Here is a 21,620-nt window from a genome sequence, read left to right as displayed (position 1 = left end):
TGTTATCAACATGAGTTCGGCTGGGAGGTAATCGGGTTCTGTTCTACAGCCTCTCACCACCAACAACCCATTTAGGGGCCCTGTTAACCCACAATGGCAAGGTAACTTAACATCTACAATAACTAGCCACTCAACTAGGTCTTGCCAATAGCTAACAGGGTAACATAACTAATACAACAACAACTTTTTAGAAATGTAATAGCTAATCAATAAGCTGCGATAACAGTGTTTCCACCTTTTGCAGCATTTCGAATCCACATCAGCACAGAGTGACACACTAACTGTAGTTATATTTACTATTTACTACTATTTACCTTTACTTATATATATTTAACGCAATTTACTTTTACTTACTACTACCTACATGTTTTACCTAGCCTACCTGTTTTGCTTAGAGGGCAGGCATGCCTCAGCATGAAACATCCCATTATCCCAGGGTAACATGGGCATATAAGGGGAGCTTCCTTGTGTAGACCTTGATTGATTTTGCTGAGCTATGCTTAAGATTAGGTTCTGTCTTTATTTACATAGACATTAATGTCAATCAAATACAAAACACCCAAGTATGCTCAGCATACGCTACACCATAAACCATCAGACTCTTTCTCAGAGACGTGGGTTTCTTAAGTTGCTCAGTGTATTATTGGATAAATCTGCCACATCCAATAAAATGTTCCGATTTTTCAACAGTGAGACTATTCATTTACAGTCATTGTACCAGTAGACTCAGTAACATTAACTTCCAGGATTTCAAAGTAATCTAAGTACCATTGACGTTCTTTGCACCTAGAGCATGGAGGATGGGTAGAATTTTGTAACACTTTAGTCTTTTAACACTTTAGACCCTAAACTTAATAAATGGACAGATTTTTTTTTGCCTTGATCTGGGTAATTTATATGACTTATTACACACAATAAATGAAGACTATCAACATACTGTTTCATTAATCAGAAAGTCTACCATGTGTTAGAGCTGTATGATCTGTCATTTGCTGGGCAATTTGGGCACTTTGCATTTTCTTTCTCTAGTTCTTCATGATATACGACTGATCGGGGAGGAAGACTTCCTGTCTCACTCAAACCCTTTCACTGCAAAAAGGCATCAATAAGACATTTTTATGGAGGCCATATGGTCTAAGATGTTTCAATGCGAAGCAAATGGCGTGCCAATACATATGTATTCTGCTGGGTGATGAGTTGCCTGAGTCGGCTGGGATACTCGCCATTTAATAAGTAGAATGGCTGTTTGAAAAAGAAAAAAAAACTACTACTCAACTGTCTCACAGTGTTGGATGGCCTGTTGGACTGCTTGCCGAGGACAAAAGTTTTAACTTGTGCGGGCGAGTAGAGTCAATTATGCCCCTTTTGATTTTTCCTGTGTCTGAGCCAGCGTCTATATGGCACATTTGTACTTCTCTGTGAATTCTGTAATTACCTGACACAGATTAAACCATTACCTAAGACTGATTGTCAGCACAACAACATTAGTGAAGTAAACATATCATATAAGTTAACTGTGAGTGTTTATGTATTATTTTAATTAGGTAAAAAAAAACATTAACTCACAAATAAGTTAACATGCAAAACAAACACTTAAAGAGAGAAATAACCTTAACAGAAACTAAACATTTCTCCAAATGCTGTGTTCATACTTCCTTGTGAATAGTGTCAAACTTGAGGAGTATGAATGTGTTTTGGCTGTGGGCCTCAGCACCTCAGGGCCACTGTATAAATATGGCCATTAGCATGTCCTCAGACACTGTCCAGGAAAGTGGCTTCAACTTTTACAGTCTTAACCAAAAACATTTCAACTTCTTCAAGAAATGTTTCCAACGTGCACATTTCAATCAGCCATGACCTCAAATACCACATGTTTATCACAGGCATGTATAGCATGCACCGTGTGAACTTGAGAGACCCCTATAACACCATATATACCAAAACCACAAACAACAGCGGCAGACGACTGTGTTGGGAGAAGGCGTCCCTGGTGTTAGAGTTATAGCAGGTACAGTTGACCCTGGGATAGTGAGGTAAATCACACAGGGTAGACCTGAGGCTCACCCTCCCTGGTGGACAGACTTACACCGCCAAGGTTAAACGTAAAGTTCAACAAAAAGTGAGCAGAAGAAGCATCCATAAGCTTCCACCCCCTGGGAACCATCCATTACGGTCTCCACAAACCACAGTTTGTCCCTACCAGCACTTATAGTGCAGATATACACACTCACAGCGAGAACGATGCAAACACGGGCAGCGAGAGGAGTGTGGGAGTGAATGTCAAGTTTGAATAATTCAAGTAAAACAAACGTGCCACCGATTGTGTGAGAGTGACCACTGTTACGCTCCAGTTAATGAGCAGACCACCTCTTGGCTGAGTTGAAGGTGGGGAGTGTTTGTGTGTGTGTGTGTGTGTGTGTGTGTGTGTGTGTGTGTGTGTGTGTGTGTGTGTGTGTGTGTGTGTGTGTGTGTGTGTGTGTGTGTGTGTGTGTGTGTGTGTGTGTGTGTGTGTGTGTGTTAGTGTGTGTGTGTGTGTGTGTGTGTGAGTTCATTCTCCTGGGCTCCTACCACTGTAACCTATAGCTTTTGGAACCTTCAGGTCATGGTTGATAATTAAGACAAACCAACACTCGGTCTCTCGGAATTTGGTCCACGGCTACCCAAGACTGTTGGGAGTGCAGAGTAACATTTTTTCCCCACAAAAAAAATTCTTATTTATGTTCCACAAGATTATTTCCTCACGGTGTGAAGCAGGTTATTTTATATTTATTTGTTTGTTTATGTTTGGGAGTGGCGGCACCAAAAAATAAACAAGGAAAAATAATAAATACCAGAAAGATAGCATCAACTAATCATACCCGAGAGGTTGGATTTTGAAAGACTTGAGAGAGACTCAATCCAATAAAATAGGATTTTGCAGTTTGCTTGCACCACCAGTCCACCATCCAACAATAGCTTGGCCATGCTCTAAGGCAGGGGTGTCAAACTCATTTGCACCCTGGGCCACAGCAGCCTTATGGTTGCCCTGAAAGAGCCGGTTGTAACTGTAAGGCATCATAATTCATGATGACAAAAAGAATTACACTTGCTGTCTTACGGTAGACCACCGTGATACTGATACTTACAGGTGTTTGTTCAAGCTTACTATGCTTGATTTACATTCATTCAGTAATTTGTTGATTTTATCGAAAGCGACTTTCATTACAAGTGTGTGTGCTTCCTGAGAATCAAACCCATGACCTTGGTGTTGATAAGAAAAAAGGAAGAGGAAAATGTTGAGGAGGAGGATGTGGAGAGAGAAAGAGTAAGAGAAAGAAAGAACTTTAAGAAGTCGTAGTTGTTGTGAATCCTCTTGTTTCGGTGTGCTCTCAGGCACTTCATAACAAACGTGTGAATTGAGATGTTCTTTTCGCTGACATTGTTTGTGGTCCACCTCAAGCACGTCTCTGTAGTGGATTGGGAAAGAACTAGCTGTCTGGAGACCTAGGTGATTTAATGACATTTTGTGGGAACATAAAATATTCTCTCTTATAGACCTCATTTCCCTCCCTCCCAAAGTCACGAGATTGTTTAAGATAACAGCGATCGTTGCCTAAAAATCGAACTTTTAAAATCTTATAGGGATTTCATTTCGACTCAACGGACTTTTTCCCTGCGTAGTCAGGCATGAGGCCTGCATCCATGAATAACTAACTGCATGTGTGTGTTTGGGCGTGTGTACACACACATTCTTACACATACACGCACATACTTACACGTACACACACTATGTGTGTGTGTGGGTTCCCAAAGAGTTTAAGTCTCACAGCACGTCCAGTGCACGTCATCTCCCTCCTGGTGACATTTAGCAGCTTCCTGATGGAATCCTGAGCTCAGTGCATCATTGCTGAATACTCACCAAAACTCTCTGTTTACAAACCTGAGGAGGAGAGTTAACCTGCCCCGTCCCGTGTGACAATGTCCATGTAGTCGATGCTCAGTGCCATGGTCCACACGTTCTTGAAGATTAGAACACTTTAATGGGCACTGTCCTAGAGTCTCTGGTAAGGCAATGACCTCTGCTCTGCTTACCTCAACCTGGTCAGAGCCCTATAATCCTTTTGACAGTGAGTGGGCGTCCTCTGTCCTCCTAGCCCTCCACACTGTCAGATTGATTCTCTGCCTGACCTCTGACCTCTGCTCCTTTTCTTGAACTTTGTGAAGGCATAGATGGCTGGGGTCCTGACTTGGTGAAGGAAATGCCTTTATGCTTTTGGGTTCCTGTGTTACTGCGGTACGAAATAACAATGGTTGTGTCAGTAATTTGTCACACTGTCAAACTAACGTTAAGTTTTAATTGTGAGCTTTAAACGTGTCTGTGGCATTAACTGACTCTGAAGGTATGGCAAGGTAGGCCAAGTCAAAGAAAGGAACACCCATACCCAATCACCAACACATTTTATGATTATGTCAAGAGATTTTTCATTCTCATTCATTTTAGTGGAAGTTTAACACATAAAAATAATAACATAAGCTTTAACAACTTGCAGATGTGTGAGTTTAAAGTTACCCCAGGAAGAACAGAATGCATCCCATACATGTTTTTATTCTGTAGAGGAAACCAGACGCTCATAAATCGTTGAATGATCGCTCATTCCTATTTGAATAATAGACTGCTTTTGTAACCTTGCCTTCTATATGTTTATCCTCTATCTACCCTGAAGGCCAAACGAACATTACTCTTCTAATTCACATGCAATTATTGTATAAATCCAGCCAAGAAAGTAATATTTCTGTCTGAAAAGATGAACCACATCATCGCACTGTACAGCTGGAAATGAATGCACAGTATACACCCACGATGTGTGATTCATAACGATAACATAAAATACCTTCTATGGTTATATAGAAACAGAGAACATTATATCTGCTCTGTCCATTGTTGTCTTGAAGCAGGCCTCCATACTCTGGTGTCCCCATCTTCAAACATTACCAGTAGATTAGGCTGCTGTCTGTGCTGCCTTAACTGAATTCTATGGATGATTTAACGATGTTACATTTAACAAAACTTTACCAGAAAATGAGTGTACATAATAATGAAATGGAATCCTTTGAATGTAATTGAGTTAAGACCTAAAGCCTTTTTTTTTTTTAGCTTGTCACCATACAGGAAGGCTCTCATTTCCCACCTAGAAGCCTCTGATAAGAGTGACAGCCAAACGGTTCCCTTGGGTATTGCACTGTTTACTGTGTATGTGCTAATGGTTTAATGTTGCCTTGGTAATAAGACATAAGACGTCTTGTTTGCTTATGACATTGGTGTTTACTTTAACCCTCCATGAAGCTGTGAAGCAAGTTTCATGTTGAAATACTCAGCACCTCATACATCTTTATCACATAGATTCTGTGTCTGTATTCCATATTTATAGCCCTAACAATGCTCAAAAGATTGGAGGCATAACAATCTATAGCCCCATAAAATCAGAGGGTCTCAACTCCTTGTAAATGGCTATCTTTGATCTCATAGCCAACTGCAACATAACATTCAAGCAATGAGCGCAGTGAGTGAGGTGCTTTTTCTCCCAGTCAGAGGTAGAGCGGGATGGCCGAGCCCATTTGGTTACTTGGGACCGTGCCAGAGCGAGCCTTGGGTCATGTAAATAAGGGAGCAAGGCTTGCGTGAGGCTCCTCAGGCTTGCCTGGCCACCGAGGCAGAACAGCCGCCGCTCGTCAAAAAAACAAACGGAAAAACATTCCGCGCCGCGACAGATCGGAAACCTGTTTGTCCAGGGAAGACAGGTGAGGTCCGTCTATGGACTTTAAACACATCGCGGATGATCTCAGTGTTTTCTCAATGACATAACGTTGTTTTACTTACTTTACAGAGGCCTTTTTTGTGGGGTGGATTTTAACATGGCTGAGAAGCTACGTGACCCTGATCCAGAGGATAATCATATTGGTGGGGGAACGATGCAACCACAGAAATTCTGGCGGGCGGCGAGTGACATAGCCCAAAATGTTTTGACCCGCGGTCGCTTCCGTGAAAAGTGCACTATTCCCTCGGGTAAAGATTTGCAGATGATAAGCCTGCAAATAATGAAAAAAATGAGCCAAAGCCTCTACTGGACTTTTTTTTTTTGCTGTGCAATTTGAGGCTATTCAAACCGGATGGAAAGAACCAGTAACTTAGTCTCTAGGCCCTGTGCCCTCAATGACTTATGACGAGATGTCAGTCATTTTTTCCACCTAAGGTCTTCCAAAGAGACGCCACGTTTAACACTGTGTTAACTCGTTTCTCTGGGGGAGATAATTAGCACAATATTGCTCTTCAGCACTAGAAATGGACACTGTCTTAAAGTAAGCACACTCGGAATGAAAAGGCTTTCTGTCTGTCACTGATGGTGGTGCCCTGCAGCCATTTAGAGCGGGCCTCCTATCTTTCTGTCAGAGGCTCAAGCCTGAACTATGAAATGATGGAAAGGGTCTCGTGTTGTATCCTAATGTAAAGCACAGGATATACCTTAAGCTGCTTTCTGCCGTAAAAACCTCAAGACTTAAACTAATCTACTCAGCTTCAGCATAAGGAGAAATGCTTTTTCAACTGTAAGTCATGTTGCATGTTGTACATTCTTTCTTAGACCTTGTCCTTTTTATGTCTCATGTAATCTTAATACTTTATTGTTAATTACGGGACCTTTCATTTAGAAACAGTCCCTTAAATGATCCTTTATCTGTAAGTAAGTGGTAGCTATCCACTGTATCATCCTTTTAAAACATGCACAAACCGTCCTAGTGTTACATTGAATTTTTCTTCAAAAATAGGCGGTGTTTGTGCTGGTGAAATAACATATATGGCGATGTGCAGAGGTGAGGAGCAGACGTAGATACTGTAGTGTGGTGTTTCAGTGGTGCCATGTGCACTATGTGGGAGGTAGGAGCGTAACACAGTATGTTTATGTTCTCTGAGGCTCGCGCCATGGGAGGTCTCACGCACTCCCTGCCCCCCACCGCGGCCCCTGTTTGCACCCAGGTAAAGATGAGAGAAATAAACTGTGTGCGGTGTGACAATACAAACACCAGATACCAGCCACATCACCACATTTTGTCTGAATGTACAGTAAGATGACAAGAAATCTGTGTGAAAACACACCCTTGACTACAACTAAAAGGTGTGAAGAAAGCTGGCAATCATCTAGATAACTGACAGCCGCATAGCCTCTGCTAACTTTCCTCATGGAGTCCAGTTCTTACTGGCAGTGGTAAGAGAAGATGAATGATTAGACTAAAGAATGTGCCAAAGGGACTACAGTATATACACCAATCCATGTGAAGTCTTCATGAGGTGCAAACAAACACCAATTATTGACACGAAGGTGCAACCAGATGCCTTTAAGTTAATAATTTGCCAGCTTGCAGTCTCTTAGGTAAATAGAAGTCTATTTTCCAACAAACAAACAAACAAAAGTGCACTGTGCTGCCATATGATGTCCAATAATCTAATATACCATGTGTTTACAGCCCAGCCAGCCACTCTCTAATATACCATGTGTTTGAGGCCCAGCCAGCCACCCTTGCGACTTTGAATTCTACTGCACAGGGTCATTGATGGGAAAAGGCGTAACCTGTCCATGCCGTGACCCCTGTGGATGAACAAAGGCACCATTGTGTGCGACTGCTGATGTTGGAGAAAACTGAGTGGTCTGGATTCTCAAAACTCTCCTGATTGTTCAGACACTGGACTCATGACAACAAAACATTCCTAATTCGCTGAGGGGACTAAGTCCTCCTCAAAGACACCCAGCTGCTGAGTGTCAGGTCTCCTCTTCCCGGCATGTCCAGTGATATTCAAGACAGGCTGGTTAATCCCGTTTACCTCGTCCAGTGGGTGCAGACAGGGATGTTGCCGTCCTGTCTGTGCAAGGATGGGCACGGGGGGATATAACTCTGCCTCGGACAGCGTCTCCTGGACAGGCTTTGGCAGAGTTCGGTTTGGGTTCCTGAACAAACAAGTTAGAAATTAAGTTGAGTGAGAGGGGTTGGGGGTTCAACATTTCACTTTCTAGTGGGGACTGTGATGGTGTTGCTCTTTTATTTTAGCAACATAAGTTACAGTGATAACACAGCATTATTTAATATATACCATTTCCATCCATATTTCATTATTTTAAATGTACTAGAGTGTACACTAGTATACGAAATACACTGATGCCTAGTGTATTATCTACATACGTTTGTGACTAGGGTAAATGTATATACCCCAGACTATGCAATGTCAATACCAAAATGCAGATGTGGGTTTTCATAAATAAAAATAATAAAACCACTCCACCATCAATAAAGACTCAGTATATGGAGTTGGATGAGCTACACTGGTACTAATGCAAAATCACAGCAGAGTGGTGGCAAAACAACACCATGATTTAAAATTGTTGTTGGAACAAGCTCACATCACATTCATCGAGATGAAAGTTTAAAAAATACAGTCCTTCATTCAAGTGGCTCATGCTGTTGCGTTCTCCCTCTGAATCAGTGAACCTCACCACTAACACAGCACAGAGACTCTCCTGAAACAATACTAGAGGAACCCAATCAACAAGAAAATTATCAGCAAAGCCTGAGAAATAAACCGTGTATCAAATTTAGCAAAAGAATAACCACTTTTTGCCTTCTGGAACATTACTGATATTGTTTGTTTTGGGAAGAACTTTGGCCTTACAACATGGTCCAAAGCAACTCTTCAAACAAGCTGCTCATTAATGTGCCCACATGCCAGGGGCATTCCAGGGCGGATTGCCTTAGAGGGGCCCTATCTGGCCCGGAGGATCCGATGCAGGCCTCCCCTGTAAAAAAGGCGCCTTTCCACCAAAGGAACTCGTGGGACTTTCAAGTGGCTTGAAGGTTTATAGGTATGCTCCGTCCTTTTTGTCTCTGGCTTCTCCAGGAGCAACCAGACCTACAAATCGACGTGGCCTAATCATTTAGCTCTTCAGTCGCGGCGTCAATTCAGGCCATGGCAAAATGACAATATATTTCTCTTCTAACATTCATATATTTCTCTTCTAATGCCGTTAAACCAGACAATTCCTAGATAATGTTAGGATTACCTCAAAATCGAGTCAACAGTTGGATTTAGCTATAAAGTCGCTCACACTTGGGTAAATGGCTTTATGGCAGCTGTGATAACTTGATAAATGAAGAAAGCACAGCACCACCAAGCACCACTGTTGATTAATTGAAGCCTAAATTCCAGCTGACATTTTGTTTGCGTTCATTCAGTGACAGTTACCACAACATGTTAACTCTGTAAGCTATAACTCCTCCTATTCCCAGTGTAAACTCTGCTTGTTTTAAAAATGGCGCTTCTTATCTTCCACTTATATCGCGTTTAACCAATAAGTGTAAACCATCACTGCACAGAAGTACCTACCCAGGAGTGAGTACTTATTTTCCCCCTGAAAATAGCCCTGAAAGAGGGTCTACAGAGATGGTTCCTATGGTTGAAACACGTGCAAAGGTGCAGGCTACCCTAAATCAGTTCTTGCAGTGGAAAACCTGTGCCTGTGAAGGTGTCAGCTGTCAGGAAGTCCTCTTTGTTGATGGGTGATGAGGGCAGAATTCCGGCAAATGGCAGATGGAGTGAGGATGGCAGATTTCCAAAACCTGTTCATCACCTGCAACCTTTTGATGGAAGTGTTTCAATGTGCTGGCACTCTTTTGACAGGAATACAAATAAACATAGAGTTGGGGTTAGGCCTACTGTCCGGGATGTCACAGGGACTCCACACACACAAACACACACACACACACACACACACACACACACACACACACACACACACACACACACACACACACACACACACACACACAGTAATAAGCATGGCACAGGTTACACAAACAGCTTCTTGGCCTGGTTGGTGCACAGTAGATCTCATTAAGCTTTGTACTGATAGGATCTACTGACATAAATGCTGATTCATCAGCTTACATCAGGTGCTTTATTAAGTTGCAATTTAATTTATTGTGCGCATAGCGGGAAGAGTTCACACTCCTTGCAGAGTGTTTTGCACAGACAAATGGCAACACTATCCATCCCTATCCATGTTCCTTGCGCCTATCCTGTATTATTGTTTACGCAAGGGTGTGTTTTGTTTTTCTGAAGGATAATGATAACTGACACCTTAGACATACTGATAGCTATCATAGTGAAGCACATTTATTTAGACCTAGCAACGCCCCTGGTAAGGATTATGGTAATAGTTATGCTTAAGGCCAGGTTTGAGGTTGAGATGAGGATTACATTAGTTTGCCAGTTGTTTGACAGGTAGTTCAGAATGAGGGCTAGCTGACAAGGATTTAGTAGTTTATAGATTATAGGTCTAAAACAGAAAACCTTCCATAGTTATGATTGTAAGTGGTGTGATGCCTAATGCTAGTCTTTGTTAAACTGGCAGATAGAGTGATGATGGCAGATTTACAAAACCTGTTCATCATCTGCAAATTTGTAGCAGTCGAATGACATCCATCTCTTCCATCCCTTCCATTCATCCATCCATCCATCCTTCTATCCATCCATCCATCCTTCCAATTGACTGTTGATATCCATTATCTCATGTAAAAGTCACACAGTTTGTTGAATGTTGGTATTTTGCACAAATAATCACATATTGTTTTGCGGGCGATTATTTCATTTCCTGGTAATTTACACTTGATGGACGATAGATGGGTGAACATGAACAAGTTAGAGTGCCATGCTCTCTTAGCAGGAAAAGGGGCTTGTTTTGAGCTGAATTAAAGAGCACTGGGTGATTTTTGTGAAGTACATCGTTGTCTCCGCCAACTTAGAACTTGGGGCCAAGAGCTCTTGTCAGATGTGATCATACGAAGCCAACGTCTGTGCCAGTGATGCATGACCCAACCTGAGAGGAATGCACCCTCTTTCCCTCTCTTTCTTTCTCTCCATCTCTCTCTTTCTGTCTGTCTATCTCTCTCTTTCTCCTTTCATAAAACAGATGCCACAGTCTTAGCTCAGTGTGGGGGATGAGGAGAAATGAGGACAGAGTTTGCAAATTATCTGATAAATGCCAACACACTCTTACTATCACGGGCAGGTGAGTTCAACACACTCTTACTATCACAGGCAGGTGAGTTCAACACACTCCTACTATCACGGGCAGGTGAGTTCAACACACTCTTACTATCACAGGCAGGTGAGTTCAACACACTCTTACTATCACGGGCAGGTGAGTCCAACACACTCTTACTATAACGGGCAGGTGAGTCCAACACACTCCTACTATCACAGGCAGGTGAGTCCAACACACTCTTACTATCACAGGCAGGTGAGTCCAACACACTCCTACTATCACAGGCAGGTGAGTTCCAGTACAGATTCCAGATCAGTTTGAATACACTTTAGAGTATCGACTTAGACAAAGGGGAAGTTGTCATCAGACACCAATAAGTAGATTATGTATGTGAATATTCATGTCTTTATCATGCACATGGACTTTGCTTGGCCTTAGACAACAATTACACACTCTGCTGGTCACAGAGGTCATCCTGTGCTTCAAGAAACTAAACAGCCTTAGCCTCTGAACTCTGTCCTCTTTTTTCTAGTTAGTTCTGCCCGTGGTTGTTAATCATGACAGCCGGGTTGCAACCACAGGCCTGGAAAACTTATATCAGGAAATATTATCCCAACGGATGGCTGTTCCCGAAGGGATATTTTCCTGTCAGGATAATAACACAATCACTGTTGCCTTGGGTGCATCTTTTGCACCAATCAGAGTTGATTACTGTCAGTGCCAACATTCCAGTTGTAAAAACCCCAGCAATGTTCAAGGAAGCTTCCAGCAGACGAAAGCTGGTGGAAGAAGTGGAAGGACTGAAAAAGAAAAAGGGAAAAAATGTTCAGACCATCTTCTTGCCTGCCAACTGAGTTGGACGCTTTTTTGTATGGAGGGCAGGGCAGTAATACGTTCTTTATTTCATATCAGTTCACTGAATACAATCTCTTGAGACGTAGCTTGTCATTTTGAAAGGCAACATATTTCTTCAAAAGCTCAGCACCTCATACATTTCAGGTCTAGCATTGTTGGGAATCATGTGTGAATGATTCACCACTGAGATAGTCTCATGGTCATGAGGCAGTCACAATATGAAAGAAATGTGGAATTGAGTCTAAAATCGCAACCACAAATGCCTGCATTTGACAGGACACACCTTGTTTATCACCTCCACTGACTAATAGAATTTCAGACACATTGTTGTACAATTTGAGACACTCACTCACTAGTCTCACTTTCAGTCTGTGTGACCCTTGACCCTTGGAGTGACTGGATTCCGTGGTTACGATTGCTTCGCCCAACAGACCCATCATAAACAACATAAAACCACTCCCGAGCCAAACCCACAGGCAAGCAGCACATTCACCAAAAAATGTGCAAATTGCATCTTTTGGCAGGAAAACGGGTGCAGGAGTATGCCTGTGAAAGTATTATCTTTAAATTGCATGCTCATTATAGAGTAACTGCTGCTGCTGCTCCACAATTTTGGACTGTGAGCAGGTACTGTTATATTTTATTATAATACTGGTAGATGAAATCAGGCATTCTGATTGGTTGAAAGGAGGTCACGGGGTGTACTGTATTGAGCCATAATGTACTGTACAGCTGTTTACATTTACCTGAGCGTTCCATATCAGTGCGCACTCGAAATATACTACCTTAGTTAGAGAAAAAATGGCGGACCAAATCTCCGTAGATCATCTTATTTGTACCTAAAAGTTTTAAGTTTTACTTTTTTTTGCGTAGATTTTTAGAAAGTTACCGAGAAATAGACACTGTAAAATATAAAAACCCCATTATTGTAACTGAAAAATACGTCTAAGAGGATTTGCGAGGTGTATGAGCACCTATCAAAGGTTAGCATGCTACTAGCCGTTAGCGATTAGCAATTCCTCTGTGTTTTTGCAAAGCATCTGCCCCAACTTTCTTTTCCCGACATTTCATCATCAATCATCATCATCATTGTTTATTCAGGGAGAAATTGACTGAGCACAGGGCTCTTTTGCAGCAATGCCCTGATTGAGGCCACATAGTACAGAAGAACAATACATAAACAAACCACAACAAAACGAAACAGACAAAATACATTTAAAAAAAAAAAACACACACCAAACAACTCAGAAATTAAGCATAAAAAATAAATAAATAAAATAACATAAAGTAAAAAAATTAAATCAGAGAATCATTCAAAACAACAACATTGAGGCACATCCTTATTATCTAAAAGGCTCTTAAATTGGTTGACAGACAAATACTTGGTTAATTTCAACTCCACTTGAATAGTGTTCCATTTATGGGAAGCAAAGAACTTAAAAGCTATTTTACCTATATTAGTTTTTGTAAGGGGGATTTCAAGGGAGATGAGGCTCTGTGACCGTGTATTATGACAGATGGATTTTAATTTTAAAAGTGACATGAGATAATTAGGCAGTTTTCCCACTAAGGCTTTATAAACAAATAAAAGACAGTGTTTTTCCCTCCTGTCTGCTAGAGGGGACCAACCAACATTCTTGTATAAGTTACAGTGGTGGGTCCTGAAAGCGTCTCCTGTAACAAAGCGAATAGCACTATGGTAAACAGAGTCCAGGAGTTTTAAGGTAGAGGGTGCAGCATACATGTAAACAATGTCACCATAGTCAAGAACTGACAAAATTGTTGATTGCACTATTTCCATTCGGTTTTCAAAAGTAAAACAAGATCTTATTCTATAAAGAGCACCCAGTTTAATTTTAACCTTCTTAGCTAGGTCAAGAACATGTGATTTAAATGACAGCCTATCATCTAGCCAGATACCTAGGTATTTATAGCAAGGAACTTGCTCAATATTAGTCCCAGAACGGGTGCATATCCTATGGGTGGAGGGGACATTATTTCTACCATTGGAGAAAATCATGAATTTAGTCTTAGACTCATTCAGCATCAATTTGAGGGACTTTAGGGAATCCTGTACACAATCAAAAGCATGTTGAAGGTTTGAAACTGCTTGATCTATAGAGGGCGCTGAGGCATACAAAATTGTATCATCGGCATAAAAATGGACTTTGCAATGTTCTAGATGGTCACAGATATTATTAATGTAAAGTGAGAACAATACCGGGCCTAAAATAGAGCCCTGAGGGACACCAGAATTAATTACTAGGGCCTCAGATGTAAGGCCTGCAACATCTATACATTGTGTTCTACCCGTGAAGTAGTTTTTGAACCATCTGAGGGAGACATTATCAAATCCCAGGGAGTTCAGTTTGCCAAAAAGTATCTCATGGTTTACTGTATCAAAAGCTTTCGACAGGTCAAATTTACATTTATCTTGTACATAATCCATCCCCATAAACCGGATATTTCAAGAGTAGAGATGCCTTTCAATATGCAGTTGCAGGATGGGTGAACGACACCAAGATATGGCATTTGGAGACAAAAACAATATGTATGAGATCACAGGACATGTATCCTGGATCTTATCAAAGCTAACCGTTCCTGAGCAAGCAAGAGTGCCAATATGGGCTAACGAGTTGTAGCCAAATCCCAAAGGGCTAAACAGCTTGCTAGTTATTAGCACTCTAGCTTGCTCAGGAGAGTTTAGCTCTAACAAGACACAGCAATTATTCATGATTGTATCAATTGTATATCTAGGTTTTCTCTGGCTACTGTTGTCGCATCCATCAGCACAACATATCCCGGGCATTTTGAACTTTCTGTGGGTTGTGACCGTAAACAGCTCGCTAGCTTATACCACTTTAGCTTACAGGAGAGTGTAGGCTAACAAACGTGATGTTCCCAATGCTGTTTGTCTGTTGCATAGCAACAGCTACACATTCGGGGACTATTTTCTCTAGAGTCTAGGCTACTGAAATGCGATACACAACGTTTGGTGGCTATTACAACTATTTTGTGCTGAAAGGCAGCTTACTATTTAGTTACTATTCATAATGTTGCTGGCAACCGTATTATAAAAGCAATAAGGTACTCGAGGCAGTACTGTATCGTCAATAATGTACTGTTCAAGGGTGTTGTTAGGCCCGACGCGAAGCGGAGGGCCGGCAAACCCTTGCACAGTACATTATTGACGATACAGTACTGCCTCGAGTACCTTATTGCTTAAGTAAGATGATATGTTATCCCTGATTAGTGTTGAAATGCAAATACGTTTATTAATATGAGGTCATTTTTCTTGGGTTAAAATGTAATTCTGTGCTTCTATGCTATGTCCTTTCTTTTCTCTTAATCAACCAGTTAAGAGTTATCAGTGGAGTCTTTTCAGATTGTGTTTTTATTTTATTTTTATTTGCATTGACATGACACTTATCACCATGACTACCACCGCCATAAAACTTCAACTGTTTTTGAAAAACGTTGACAAGCAACACGAGCCCACTCGGTTCACACAGAACTGCCAACCCTGAGTTCCTGTGATGCACACGAAGGAAAATAAAGACGTAATATTTCCCTTCATAAGGTCAAAGTCTTAAACACTCAGGTAACCAGCATGTGGTGCCACATCTGTCGAGCGAATCCATATTGACAATAATTGGCTGTTTTCTCTTTTCATCCTCCTCCTATAAAAGACCATTGGGAGAGAAGTCCTCAGGCAGATGTGCCCTTGGGGAACAGTAATAGTCAGTTCCCCTCGGCCTGGTTCTTGGGTTTAACCACAATGTGGAAATCGTATACCCCCACCTTAATGAATTCATCTGGCCTTGCTTTGCCTGCGGATGGAGGTTGACATATTATGATGATATGACAGCCGGCCCGATCCACCGACAAAAGTGGTGTTCTCTAATCCGTGGTTGTGGTTGTCTGCACAAACTTACAGAGTCAACATTTTCTTTTTCCAGCCACTCTGACGCCCTCAAGCCAGGTAGGGTCCTCACTGGACCGGACTGCATGGGGCTCGTCAGCACCCCTAGTGGTGGAGCTTTCCCTTCTACAGTGGGCGTCAGCTGGCTTCAAATGCACTTAAATGCAGAGCTGAGTCCTCCTTCAATTGTGAGCTACAATAAAATCATTGAAAGTCACTATTCACTTAAGGTGTACCTGTCACAGCAGCCGACAAAAGATGGTGAACGTGATGTGACAAAGAAAGCGTGACAAAGTGGCAAACACTTTCACTAAGCCTTGCTGTGCCATATTAAGACAAGCCAAACTTAAGTTACGCTTTGCCGTCAAACTTGTTTGCCATGTCGGGAATTACTTGCTTGATTTGCCTGGCAGAACAAAGGAGTATTGGCCTCTTCCATGATCCATGTTGGTTCCAGCCTGTATTCACTGACTGGCTCAAATGTGTGTACACTTTGAGATATTCAAACATGTTTGGTTTTGTTTAGTGAGTGGAGATAAGCAATAAAAAGATTGTAATGATTGATGTGCCAGATATCTGGCGAGTCAGGGAGCTAGAAGCATGCACTATTGTTTGGTTAGAAGCATGCACTATTGTTTGGTTAGATCCTCCAGCTCCAACTCCAACTTAGATCTACTGAGAAACTCTCAAAAACAGACAAAGGTATCAATGTGGATATTTCCCCTCATGCCTTATGAAGGTAACCCATGACTTCTTCTCTAGGGACATCTGTGAAATGAGCGTAGCAATGTGGATATTTTCCTCATGCCTTATGAAGGTAACCCATGTCAACTTCTCTAGGGATATCTGTGAAATGGAAAAGCAACTGCTGTCATCCCAAGCATGGTGCACCTTAAACAGCTGAATAATGTTTCATGAATTATTTAACTGTTTACGACATATTTTGCAATTTACCTAGAATCACAGTGTTCTGCATTTCATTCATTTCAGCTTAATTTACAACCACATTTCAGACAAAATACAGGCCGTTGTAAATGAGAGTATGACAATTGTATAGAAGGGTTTGGCTTACTGCCTGGATTTTATAGAGAGAGAGAGATCTATGATTGTCATGACAACCACAATAACCGCCCAGGAGGAAACATCTGCTATTCTCAGACTCTCATTCCCCGCTATTCTTGCTGTCAGCACTAATCCGTAAATAAACAAAAGCACAGCATGTGTGTGTGTCATCTTTAAAGATATAGCCTGGAAATCATATGGTTGAACTATAGCCTGTGATATATTTGCATCTTATGAGCCAGACTTCTGACTTGGCGTAGAGTCTGATTATATCACATTATATATGAACCTGCCTAAGAACATCTTGCTTTGAACAGAATGTACTTATTGAATGACATACAAAACCTACCAATCACACTTCTGCTTGACATTTAAGGGAGGCCAATTCTTAAATAATTTACCATTACCAAAGTTGGTCCTTTAAATATTTTAAGAGGTGATTTTGGGAAAGTTTGTTTTGTTTTGTTTTTAGGAAACATTATAATTTTCATTGATATGCCACAATGTTCTTTTTGGCTGAGCTACCAAGGACTTAATGTACTTTAGAATTATATTTCTCTCTCTCTCTCTCTCTCTCTCTCTCTCTCTCTCTGTTTTCTGACTCAGACTTGATGCATAGGTGTACTTAACACAAGTGATAAACAGTCCCTGTGGGAGGTCTCTGAACTAAAGGCACCTTTCCACTGCAGGAGCTAGTAGGCTGTTTTAGGGTGGTCCGCAACTTTGTGCGTCTTTCGACTGCAGGAACCGCCCCTGTAGGATCCCTTTCACGGTCATTTTTGGGGTAGAAATAAGTACCTACTCCGGGGTGAAATAAGTCCCTACTTGGGGGTAGGAACTTCTGTGCAGCCCTGAAACCGATGGGTGTGGCTTGAACCGATGGGTGTGGCTTGCAGTGATTTTTGACGCTGATTGTTTAACTGCGGCGTGAGAAGAAGAAAGCAACTCTATCTACCCAACCTTGGGGTAATCCTAGAACGATTTATTGTTAAGGATGCCCCTGGAGAAATATATCGTTGTTTTGTTATGCTAGGAATTGACGTCACAATAGAAGGGCAAAATTATTACGTTATGTCAGCTTGATGTTCCTGCACAGCGGTGCCAATGAAAAAGATAAAAAGGACTGAGCAGTGGGCCGTTCCTGTAAACGTTTAAGTTCCAACGACTTCCTGCAGTGGAAAGATGCATGAAGGCTCTGGCAGCAGGTTGCAGCTGTATGGAGTAGGGAAGGGGGTTAACACAGGGAACTCAGGTCATAATTAATGTCTAAAAGCGAGTTTTCACCCTGCCATTGATGTCGGAGAGAATCTCGACATTCTAATAAATGTGTAAATCTATGCAAAAGACACAGACGGTTGAATCTCCTGCAAAGGTTAGATGAATGTCGTGGAAAGAATTCATTTCTCCGGAGGAAATCTGTGAGTGTGTTGTAGTTGATGCGTCGCCTCCACTTAAAACCTACGGTTCACGCTCCTCAGTCGGGATGTTGTTGCTGTGGAGGCCAAGAAGAGGTGGTGTCTATTGGATGTGCTTGTGTCAAGGCCAAGTCATTCTTCCAGTCTAGAGAGGCCCTGATCATGCTGGAGTCATTGTGTTGTGGATAAACTGGGGTTACAGATTGCAGGAGGACTTCACTGTGGAAAGTCTAATCAATTAAGGGCCACGCATCTCACTTCGATGAGATGCAGATGGATGACAATGCAAATGTATCCTGACAGTTCTTGAGTGTTTAGGTGTAGGTGAGGTGTGCTGTTATCCTTAAAGATCATTTCTTGAGTGTTTAGGTGTAGGTGAGGTGTGCTGTTTTCCTTGAAGCTCATTTCCTGAGTGTTTAGGTGTAGGTGGGCTGTTTTCCTTAAAGCTCAGAACTGTTTTGTGTTACTAAGTAGGTTATCAAGTTCAGCGCACAGTCAGTGAAAGACTGAAGATAATGCTTCTTTTCATAAGAAAGACATGATTATTAATACGCGGGTACGTTTTTGGCATCTACCTTTTCAATGCTGAGCAACAAAAAGACAAAATAGCATTTACAAAAAAAAATTCTAGAACTGCTATAAAACTACAAGGTGGGCATTTTCCCAAAACCTTGATGGTAGGTGTCTTGGCCGAACGACAGATTGGCCACATTACAGATTGAATCAAAGGCAAACCTGTTGGTTACTCCATCTTTATGCAGAATATAGGCTCAATCTTGGACCCATAAGGGTACATCTCTTTGCTGTCGGTTCTAAAGACTGTGTTTGGTGACTGTTCCAGATTGTTTCTCAGTCTATCTCAGCTACTCCTCTTTATTCAAATACAGAGGTATTTCTTTTCATAGCATTTACACTCAAACATTACTCTTCCACAATCTTTTATAGTCGGCTGTTTCACCAGTCAGCTGAGTCAACGGTGCTGTTATGTTCCAGATCCTGGACGACAACAGGAATGTATTTATTAGTTTCCTGGGCATAATTGAATGTCTGAATGCTACCTTAGTAACACCACACTCCCAGCAGTAATGCCTGTGGTTTGACCGAAACCACTTAATGACCACTTGTATACATGGCACTTTATGAGATATGTTGACATGGTGTGATTCCAAAACCTGAGCATGGTGAAGGGCTGTGAGCCAACATGGTGTCACTTCTTTTCTGAGTAGTCAGTAGCACAGTAGCACACCTGAGCCCAGCAGTCCAAATTTCTATGAAATATCTGCATCTGCATCTTCATCTTATTTTTAATTTTTTCTGCAATTCTTCCTAATTCATCTGAAAGTAAAAAAGAAGCCCGTTTTTTAAACAAGATCTCTTCATTTTTATTTAATCTATTAATTCAGTCCCAATTCAGTCAATTCATTAATCGTTTGCATTTTAGTTTTCCCACAAATAACCACCTAAACATGGATGGTTGTCATTTCATAGTATAGCATTGACATCATGCGTGGTTTAATCTACCTGTATTGTGATTTTGTTATTTTGAAGTTGCTTTGCCGATTTGAATGTGGGTCCCTGTATTCCAATTGATAGAACAATGTTCTGATAACACTAAGGTCTTGGGTTTGATTCCCCATGAAAAAAATAATATAGATTGCTAGTGTAACTCATGGCGGTAGCACTTACTAAACTATGCATCCCCATACTAACAGGGACAATCCAGTAGCTCAAAATTAAACTCATTTTAAATGTATATTCCTTAAAACATGACTAACTCTTGATGTAATGTTAGTTTAGTAAACATGAGATACCACAGACACAATACTATAAGCTGAACATATATTTAAAGTTGCTATGGAACTTCAGAAGAGTCATAAAACAAAACAAACCAGAACATGAAACAACAGTGTCATTGAGAATATCCAATAATAATAATACTTTAAACCTATATAGACCTTTTCTAGGTACCCAAAGATGCTTTACATAGGGCAAAGACCAACAAAACAAAAACTAAAAACTAAAAATGGAGGGAAGGATTGTCATCTCCACTAGGTTATGGAGGTGAGCTTTTCTCCAGGTGTTAAAAACAAAGATCCACTCTGTACAAGTGATTAATTAATCTGCTCTGTGTTTTACTCCAAGTCAATCTTGACATTAGATGATTCCAGCAAAGCCTTTGGAGAGCAGATTTAACTGGAGAACTGACCAAACCAGTGTGTGTGTTTGTGTGGTTTTCTTTTCTTTTTTTGCAATCCCTCGACTCCCCTGATTTATACAAACTGACAGGGAAATTGGGGCTTGTGGTTAAATAAAGATTGCCCCGAGACAATATCCTGCTGTTCACTAGATATTTATTAGATTATGGTGCTTAAAGTGTTTGGTTTGTTCACATTTTATCTTGTGCGGAACGTTCATTTTCCTCTTTATCCCAGGTTACAAAACTTCCATTCTATTTCATTTCATCATTTATGTAATATCACAATCCGTCTCCTATCTTCCCTACTGCTGCTGTTGGTGAGCAACAAACCACAAAAAGTCCATTAGATCCTCCTGTATCTGACCGAGTTCATAGGTTTAAGAATTCAGCAATCTCTTTTTTCCCCCAAAGTATCTGCCGAACTGAATTAGGGTAAAGGTCAGTGGCATGTGAAGTTTCTAATGTAAACATATCTGATATGTTTCTCCCTATTATTCTATCTTATCCCATAATTCTGTTTTGCTATCCCACGAGGCTGTCTGTAATTTGGTGATCAATTCTTTCCCCAGACAGAATTACACACGTCACTGGTTACATACTGGTCCCATGATGCCCTTCTCCATCATACGCCATGGCAATGGTGGATGTCTCACTCTCTTCAGACATATTGCCATGGCAATGGTGGAAGGCTCACTCTCTTCAGACATATTCTGCTTCCTGAATCCACGAGGGGCATATTCAGTGAACATTCAGAAACAACAGTCTCTGCACTTTCACAATAGTCAGACTGCACTCTCCCTGGGACAGAACCACTTTGTCTTTCTGGATTTCTTTTATTAAAGTGAATATTAAGTTGTGCGGTGTTTCAGTGACAGTTAAAGGTTGGCTAGCACACACCGAAAGATTGAGGAGAAACGAGGGGCCCTTCTTATGTGTTTGTGGTGGTTGCATGTTTCAGGTAAGGACTAAAATAAAGTGTGAATATGTAATTTAGTCATGTTTAAGTATTTCCTAGTGGTACTGTTAATACTGTAGGCCAGCAATGTATACGGGGGATTTAGATGTTGCAGAAATATGAAAACACCATGGTTGTACCGTTGTTT

The 21,620-nt window shown here is 41.2% G+C and overlaps 1 protein-coding gene across 1 annotated transcript in view; it reads right to left on the bottom strand.

The window, feature by feature from the left end:
• Positions 1–7,738: 7,738 nt before the first annotated feature.
• LOC116220468 (endothelin-3) overlaps positions 7,739–21,620 on the bottom strand; it is a 30,380-nt gene continuing 16,498 nt past the window's right edge. Inside the window, exon 4 of the mRNA XM_031567156.2 lies at positions 7,739–7,976. Within this exon, the coding sequence (XP_031423016.2) occupies positions 7,739–7,976 (238 nt within the window). The remainder of the gene's footprint in view (positions 7,977–21,620) is intronic.

This window comes from Clupea harengus, chromosome 5 (genome assembly GCF_900700415.2).
Source record: "Clupea harengus chromosome 5, Ch_v2.0.2, whole genome shotgun sequence".
Classification (NCBI taxonomy): domain Eukaryota; kingdom Metazoa; phylum Chordata; class Actinopteri; order Clupeiformes; family Clupeidae; genus Clupea; species Clupea harengus.
Note: the sequence above shows the minus strand (reverse complement) of the source record. Positions and strands in the feature narration are given on the sequence as shown.